Below are 8,955 nucleotides of genomic sequence, written 5' to 3'. Positions count from 1 at the left end.
GCGGGAGCCAGAGTTTGAATGCCGCCTGTGACCTTAGCCAGGTGCTTGACTGTCCCCTCGTTTTTCTATTTGTAAAATGAGGATAACATCTTCTTTTTTAGGGTTATTTTAAGGATAAAATGAGTTAATAGTAGTGAGGCACTTAGAACAGGGTCTGCCACACGATAATCGCTATATATAAGATCTCGTCGAATACACTAGAGTGAAAACGGCGTTTATTAAAACAGTAAAGCAGTATGGGCAGCGGTCTTGTGCAAGTACTCCCCGCAGGTTTTCTGTCTCTGTACATAACAGCTCCTTTTCTGGGACCCTGCCTCCGCAGTTGACATCAACTGAAGAGGGAAGAGAGCTTCTTATTTTTTTTTTCCTGGGATTTGGGAAACTCATTCTCTGGATCTGCGGGAACCCACGCGCGCGGGGCGGAGCGCTCGCGGGGTGCCCTGGGACTCGTAGTTTCCCAGGAGCGCGCCAATGGCCCAGCCGGAACTACAACTCCCATAAGGCCGCGCGGCGCCACCCCAGTCCCCTCCCGCGCTGCCCGCCTACTCTCGGCTCAGCCTCTCGGCCGCGGGGCACAGAGGCGAGATGGCCGACCGCGGCTGCCCTGCTGAGGCGACCGGCTCGCGGGGCTCCCCGCGTCCGGACCACCGGGCCCCACGCGCGGCCGGGCCGAGCGGCGGCGGAGTTGGCGAGACCCCGCGCACCGCGGCGCTGGCGCTGCGCTTCGACAAGCCCATCAAGCAGGCCTTCTACAACACCGGGGCCGTGTTGTTCGTCTGCCTGTGCTGCGGCGCCGCCGTCTTGGTCTACTTCATCCTCGAGGCCTTCCTGCGGCCGCTGCTGTGGGCCGTGCTGTGCGGCACCTTCCTGCACCCCTTCAAGAGCTCGCTGACGCGCCTGGGCCGCCACTGGCTGCAGCGGCTGCACCGCGCGCACACCCCCATCGTGCTGGCCGCGCTGCTGCTGCCGCTCTGCTTCGCCGACTACGGCGTGGAGGCCCTGGGCGAGCAGGCGCTGCGCCGCCGCCGCCTGCTGCTGCTGCTGGGCGCGGGCGGCCCGCTGCTCTATGGCCTCTACTGCCTTGGCAACTACCTGGGCGTGCAGGTGCTGCTGGCCCACGCGGGCGCGCTCATCTGCCAGGGGCTGGACTACTTCAGCAGCCTGTGGGTGAGTGAGCGAGTGGCGGGCCGGGCCCCCTAGGCGGCTTGCCCCTCCGCGCACCCTGGTGTGTTGGGTCGCTACCGTGCAGTTCCGACTCGTTGCGAAAGGGCGACCAAAGGTCCTCACCTGTGCTGCAGTGAGGGTCGGCGCCTCCTGCCTACCTACACCTGGAAACTTGGCTTACTATCTTCCAATTTGAGGCGGGTGCGATTTGCAACATCCCAGGGCAACAAGTGCCCTGGCTGAGAAGGCCTGTAGCACTTTGTGGGCAGAGGCCCCAGAGAGGGAGTGATTAGTTTTACTCCGGGTTGGAGAGGGAGGGCTGCCTTGGCCACTCTTAGTTATGTAGATCTGGGTGCCAGATCTGGAAGGGATCCTAGAGTTCAGTTTGTTATTCTACGGATAGGAGAGGTGACTTACTACCAGGCCAGGACGAGTTAAGGACAAAGAAAGGACTGACTAATTCAGCTTTCTCAAGTCCTAAACAAAGCTTTCTTCACAGTCAGGTGTTGCCTCTTAATTCAGGTCTTTAATAGAGAGTGCGTGCGAGGCCCTGGGTGCTGAGCGCCCACACTCTACTTCTGGGGAACTACTTTTGTTGTGCGGTGATCAAGGCACACATCCCTTCCTGCCTGGATTATAGCGTCCTGCTGGATGAAGGAGGTAGATTTGTGATGCTCGGATCATCACGAGTTTACTCTTACAAAACCAGGGAGCCTTAGTTCAGAGATAACCTTTTAACACACTTTCCAGCTCGTTCTTTTGTGGGCCGGTTTATCCACATACCTAACTGGGAACTATTGAAAACAAGTGGATAGTTGATGCTTAAGAATGTTAAGAATGTTGATCAGTACTACAGGGGCTGGGGGTATAGCTCAGTGGTAAAGTGTGCTTATATGTTGGAGGCTCCTGGGTTTTGTCCCCAGCCCCTCAAGGAACAACAAAAGCGCCCCCCACCAACCCATTTAAATAATTTGGTTCACTTTTGTCGAAATAAAGTTCAGTGTAACTTAACCTAATTAAGTTGTGAAATAATTCCTCTTATCTGGTTTTGAATTGCCTGAGGTAATTGGTAGGGTGGTTAATCCCAGAACTCCTGTCTTCTCATGCTTATGGATATCATCTCTCAGTTCCACTTTTCAGTTCAGATTTTAAAGTTGGTCAAACATGATGTTAGGACCTTTGTGAGGGATTTAAAAAAATGCTAAGATGCAAGCTGTGTCTTCAAGGTGCATATATAGTCTTATGAGATTTCTCTTTTTTTTGTTGTGGATTGAACCCAGGGCTTCATGCATATTAAATGTGTGTTCTACTTTGGTCCCCCATATGTGAGCCTATTCTAATGGAGACATTTATCTGCATATGAGACATTTATCTGATATGCAGATAAATGTTCATTACCCACCAGTTATGGGCCACAGACTCAGAAGTCACAATTTTTTTTTTTTTTTAATAATGCTGGGAAGTGAGCCCAGGGCCTTGAGCATGCTTCTGCTCTACCACTGAGCTACACCACCCACTCTGTGGTTCATTTTTACGGAGCACAGTTCAGTGCTCTTACCTTGTATCATGGTTTACTTAAGTGGATTGAATGCCACATAGAAGGCAGACTACTGTGTGCCCATAAGAAGAACGACATGGGGGTTGGGGATGTGGCTCAAGCGGTAGCGCGCTCGCCTGGCATGCGTGCGGCCCCGGTTCGATCCTCAGCACCACATACAAACAAAGATGTTGTGTCCGCCGAAAACTAGAAAATAAATATTACAAAAAAAAAAAAAAAAGAAGAACGACATGCTTGTTATCCTCAAGAAATTAATATTGTCAAAATCAGACACATTTACAGATTCTGCTAACATTTCTGACTGTTGATACTGCCCGAGTAGCATAGTCAAACTGTAGGAAATTAGGAACAGAAAGATCTGTCATGTATGACTAGTAAGTATTTTCATCTGGAGCAAAATGAGTTTGTCGGTTAGGTGAACAGTTAGGGGAAAGAGAGGCAACTCTGCCAGTCCCTCCTCAGACGCTCAATTCAGTGGAAAGAGTTGAGGAAGTGGGTACCTGGGAAGAAGTATCTGCAGTTCAGTGTATGTAGCTTTGAATATCTTTATACTGAAAATAAACCCTCATGTTTCCTTTTTCTTGTGTGGGTTGTAGATGGTGAGTGGCAAGGAAGGGCCAGATACATTACTGGGGGTTGGAGGGAAAACACTCAAACTTATTATTTTATTTTATTTTTTTGGTGGTGGTGGTTGTGGTGGCAATGAAGATTGAACCAGGGCCTTTGTATGTTAAGCATGTGCTCAGCCACTGAGCTACTTAAGTCAGCTATTGGTCCACAGTGATGGGAGCAAAGGAGAAGGGGCTTAAAAACCAGCAAACCTATAAGTGAGTAGGGAGTGGTAAAAGCTCTACATTTGAGAATAGGGACTCTGCATTACCTGAATTTGAGAGAAGCAGGCTTAGAGTTTTGCTGAAGTAGTGCTTAGGGCTGGGTAGTTGAGTTGGGGTAAAGTTTACTTGGAAAACAGAGTCCTTAGCCCTCTGTGGAAAGTGCTGATTAAGGCCTGACCTGCAGCAAGATGGCTGTGTGACCGCCAGGGGCCCTCTCTGTAATTCTTCTCATTGTCCACAGCAGTTTTGTTTTTTGAGCCTAAGCAGGGCTGCCTGGTACAGAACAGCAGTCTTTATGCTTTCTAGACATCTTGTAAATGTGAGCCTGTTGCCGAAAAGAGGGATAGGTAAGAGAGGTAGAGAGAAAAATTACATTTGGGTAATCCACATTTTGGTGAACTGACATTTCATACATTTAAGATCCAAGGTTTGAACATTTACCATGTGCCAGGCACTGGATTAGGTTTTTTCATGGATGTAATTTTGTTCTCAGTCCTGTGAAATGGGAGGAAGGAATTTCATATCTGAGAAAACTAATTTAGAGGTTGATCTGTGCATGCTGTCAGTTAAAGGCCTTCATTGGACCTACCAGCAAGTGAAATCTTGCTGTCACCAAAACTCTAGTAACCTTCAGTAAGGATTTTAAAACATTTTTCCCATTGGCTTATGTTTAAAAAAATTTTTAGTTTGATTTTTAAAAATGTCAATTGACTTTAGTTATCAGGAAAAATAGGATTGGACTAACCACAACTGTTCTCCCAAAGATCCCTGGATTCTAGTTACCTAGAAACCTTAGTCATTCTTTCTCTGTTGTGTCCCTTTATCTATGCAGTTTTTGCAGGTCTTTTCCAGTTTTCCTTTGTAGTGTCCTGAGTGCCTGTGCTTTTCTTTGTCACAGTTTATCTTTGTAATTCCTCTTTTTTTTAAAAAAAAATATTTATTTACTTTTTAGTTGTAGTTGCACACAATACCTCTATTTGTATGTGGTCTGAGGATCAAACCCAGGGCCTCGGGGTTCGCACATGTTAGGAGAGTGCTCTACCACTGAGCCACAACTCCAGCCCCCTTTGTAGTTCCTCTTGATGTCACTTTGGATCACTTCAACTTTTGTCTCCAGTTTCCTCCTAACCCTCCATTATGCTTATAGGTAAAAGACTAATTAATTCATTATGTTATGAGTAATTCCTTTCAATAATAAATAAAATAAAAATCTTAAATTAGAATATTGTCCTGACACTGATTTCATAATGCTTAAAAAAAAAATTGGGCTGGGGATATACTGTATTTTACTGCATAATCCTCACAGATTTTATGCCAAGCTTTTGGCAAAAAGTGGGGTATGATCTTTATTTGAAGTTTTTCTTTAAAAAAATTTTGTTGGTATTATTTAAAAATAATTTATTACTAAACACTCTTTGCTGCAAATTAGGATGCATGGAATATTTATAAATATATGTGGTAAATTATGTGGTAAATATGGTAGCTCAGTGGTAGAGCACTTGCTTAGGATGTGCAAGGCCCTGGGTTCTCAGCACATATTCCCCGGAGGGCCCGTCCCCCCAAAGTTTTTGTTGCACCAAGCAGACGTGTGATTCAGCTTGACCTCTCCTCATGGTGTGGAGTTGTGCATGATAAATCTGAAAAACTGATGACCTCCCTTGCTTCACATCTTTTGTTATTGTTGTTTGTTTTTGGTACTGGGATTGAATCCAGGGGCACTTAACCATTGGGTTACTTCCTCAGCCCATTTTTTGCAAGTTGCTTTAGGACCTCACTAAATTGCTGAGGTTGGCTTTGTTCCCATCTCTCCCCCTTAGTTCAAACTTAATAGAAAATTTGAAGACTGAGCTGGACACAGTGGCGCATGCCTGTAATCCCAGCAATTTCAGAGACTGAGACATAAGATCACAATTTTGAGGCCAACTTCAGCAACTTTGGCCTTAAGCAGCTTAGCTAGCCCGTCTCAAAAAAAGAGTAGTAGAACTCCTCTGAGTTTAATCCCCAGTCCCGCCCCCCTAAATGAAGGCCATTTATAGTTTTGCAGTAGTAATAGATTTCTTTTCTTCATAGTTTCTGTTCCCATTGTTTTCATCTTAATTAAAAAAAAAAAAACAACAAAGCAAACAACAACAACAACAACAAAAAAAACCAGGAGATGGACTTGCCTTGTGATCTGAGACAGACAGGACCCTACTCTTGGCCACTGAGTCCTGGTTGTGTAAAGTGACCATGGGCTTGGCTGGTATCTAAGTTTCTGCTGTTGGGTTTGCTCCATTCTACTTCTAAACGCTGCTTAAGTTTGTTCCTGGTTACCTGGTAGCAGTGAAGAAGTTTCCAGAGCTTAGTTCTTTTAGTTAAAGACCTTTATTATAAAAAAATTCTTGACTCTTAGGTTTCCATATGACAAAAAGAATAGTTCACAAATTAGAATTAAGCTATTTTAAAGGAAAATGAAATACTTGAAGCAATTGCTGATTCTGGCTCTATTAGGGCTTGGGTACCATAATTTGAGACTTGTTTTCTTCTCTCTGAAAAAGACTTAGGAAATGTTCTGCAAAAATACACTACTGAAGCAAGCCAGGTTTTTCCAGTTGATACCCAGAGGACAATAAATAGCATGAAGACATAGTCTAAAAGGAATCTCTACTTAATGTTTTATGAACTTAATATGTTGTTTAGCCAGGATCATGTGGTTTATCATTACAAATGAAAGGAAAATGTGATTGTTGATTAGTTTGCTTTACTTGCAGTGCTAAGTAAATTTTGTTAACTTTTATGCAGCTTAGGTGGTATCTGCACATTAGTACTGAAAATGACTATGGACTATGTACTTTGAAAAGGAGACATGGTTGGTATTTGAAGAAAATAAATTTGGGAATGTGTTCCCTCTTATCTCGTTTATTCATCGGTTTATGCGCAGGTGAGAATTCACACATGAACAGATTTGCTTACAGGCTAAATATATCTAAAGTTGACTTGTTGACCTCAGGCTTCTGTGTTAGTGAAGGTTTAAGAATAAAAAACTTCATAGGGGTCTGAGACTAGGACCTATATGGAGACTGGGAAGGTGTCTCATGCTAGGCTTGGCCTGGCATGTACAGAGGTACTGGGTAGACCCTAGTACTGCAAGAATAATGAAAAAAAATTGTGTATCAAATGTGAAAATATACTCATTTTCACTGTTATTTAAAGAAAATATTTGATTTAAAAACTTGACTCTTATAAAATGTGCTCATGATCTAAAGAACTATTTAAGTAGCCTAGAAGTTTATTTGTAAATGATCCCTTTTCTTTGCCACTGTCCTCATATAGATGTTGCTATTGTTGGCTGATGTACAGCCTTTTAAATTTCTATCTGTGCCTTAAAAAGTTAAGGGTTTAAAAAAATTTTTTTTAAATGGATTTCATACATATATTTCTGCACTTTCTTCATTTATCCTTGTATTGTGGACTTCTTCCTCTTTGGTGCTTATATAGACTTATTTCTTTTTAATACTGCTGTAGTAGATGTTCCCCCCCCCCCCCCCCCCCATGGTTTTTAGAAAGTGTTTCTGACAGATTATTTTAGTTCTGAGTTTGTATAAGAATATTCTGATAAACATTTTAAATAATTGTAGAATCAGTGTTTAAAGTCTGCTGAGGGTAGACTTTCCTACCTTGTCATCCCCAAATTATGGCCAGCAATTGTTCAAATGTAGCTTATTCTGTTTTCAGAGTACTATCATTTGTTAGAAAACTTTATTTTCATATTGAGCTGAAATTTGTTGCTTCCTAATTTCCATTTATTTTTATTTCTGCTTTAGAACCCCAGAAAATTAAGTCTCAGACCTCTTCCATGTGACATTTTCCCAGCTATTTGAAGACAGCTATCAACCTTGATATTCTATTTTCTTTTCTAAGCTGCTGTTCTTTCCCAGCTATGTGTATCACATATGCTATAATTTCCATTTTCTTTCTCAGCCTGATTTTATTGTTCATGCAGTTTGATAGTGCAGAATTCATCGAGACAGTCACTTTCCCTGATACTAATGTGGTCCTTAATAAATAGTCAGAAGCTACGAACCATTTTAAGACTTAAAGATTATTTTTATTGATAGATATGACCACAGTAATGTAGGAGATGGGTTCTTTTTCCTTGTAATAATGCTTAATTAATTTTTTTTTACTTAATTATTTTAAGTAAAATAATTTTTATTTATTTTTTTTTACCTAACTATTTCAGTAAAGTCCTTTAATTTCCTTGTAATAATTTTTCTTTATGTTCTGAATTATATCTTTTCTTTTTAATTTTTTTTTCAAGGTTCATGTCAAACTTAAATTTTTCATTCTTGGACTGAGTTCTTGGTGTTCAAAGAGTGTGTATTTCTTCCATCTTTTATAAATGCTCTATGAAATACAAGTTCTGTAGGCTACACTGGTGTACTGTGATGCTTCTTGAGGCCTAGTCATTCAGCTTTAGAGAGGGAGAGGGTGGTTCTTCTGTTTTCAAGTCTTGCCATTTCTTTCACTAGTAATGTTTTCATGTGCACTACTTCAGCTTTATCTCAGAGGGTCACACCTCAGCTAGCTGCCTAATTCCTTTTACAGTGACATCTGTTTGATGGCCTTAAAAAAAAAAAAAAAACACATCACGGGCTGAAATAGAATCTTTTTAGAAATCTTTTTTCTCCTTTTCATTTTTTCCCTAAACATTAATCGATGTTGAAAACAGAAATTCCACAAGATTTGGGTTACAATTTAAATCCATGGTTTATTTATTGAATATTTCACTTTAAGTATTTTTATACATAAAATGGGTTTTGAACTTTAATGTCTTAAGTTTAAACAATATAGTTTTTGTTTTGAATATTTAAATATTGCTACATGAAATTTCAAATGCCTGTTTATCTCAAAATAATTTATCTAAACAGGGGAGGAGGACCTAGGCATGAATCTTCTCTGCTGTATGCAGAGCACTGTTGGGATACGATGCTTACAAATGTTGTATAATTGTTTGCTCTTTTTCATGTATATGTATTTTACAGCTTTGTCTATATTTCATTTATTTAAGATCTGGACGTTGGTAGTTGGCTATGTGTTGACTGTTTCATTCAAGTGGAATACAAGCACTGAACGCTACTTGAGAGCAATTTCAATTCCTGTCTGGATTATATTGCTTTTTCATTTAGGTGGGTCCCTTCTTTTTGGAAAAAAAAAAGTCTGGGTTAAGTTCAGTAGAGACTGACTATGAATGAAAGTGGATTCTTTTTAGTGCTGTGTTACATTTAAAATTCTTTTTAATTTTTAGAAAATGTTATGCTTTAGTTTTTTATTAATCTTGAATGAAATGATATGCTTTTAAAATATCTTTTAATTATTTCAGTAAAGTCCTTTAAAAGCAAATATATCTTAAAAGGTAGA

At 41.4% G+C, this 8,955-nt stretch overlaps 1 protein-coding gene across 2 annotated transcripts in view; it reads left to right on the top strand.

Annotated features, from left to right (window-relative positions):
- The first annotated feature begins 541 nt into the window (after positions 1 to 541).
- Positions 542 to 8,955, top strand: part of Tmem245 (transmembrane protein 245) — an 82,910-nt gene continuing 74,496 nt past the window's right edge. For both annotated transcript variants that reach the window (XM_034636752.2, XM_027943008.2), the window contains exons 1-2: positions 542 to 1,167; positions 8,606 to 8,723. In XM_034636752.2, the coding sequence (XP_034492643.2) occupies positions 586 to 1,167; positions 8,606 to 8,723 (700 nt within the window). In that variant the 5' untranslated portion in view covers positions 542 to 585. The remainder of the gene's footprint in view (positions 1,168 to 8,605; positions 8,724 to 8,955) is intronic.

This window comes from Marmota flaviventris, chromosome 13 (assembly GCF_047511675.1).
Source record: "Marmota flaviventris isolate mMarFla1 chromosome 13, mMarFla1.hap1, whole genome shotgun sequence".
Classification (NCBI taxonomy): Eukaryota; Metazoa; Chordata; class Mammalia; order Rodentia; family Sciuridae; genus Marmota; species Marmota flaviventris.
This window is presented reverse-complemented; position numbering and strand designations above follow the sequence as displayed.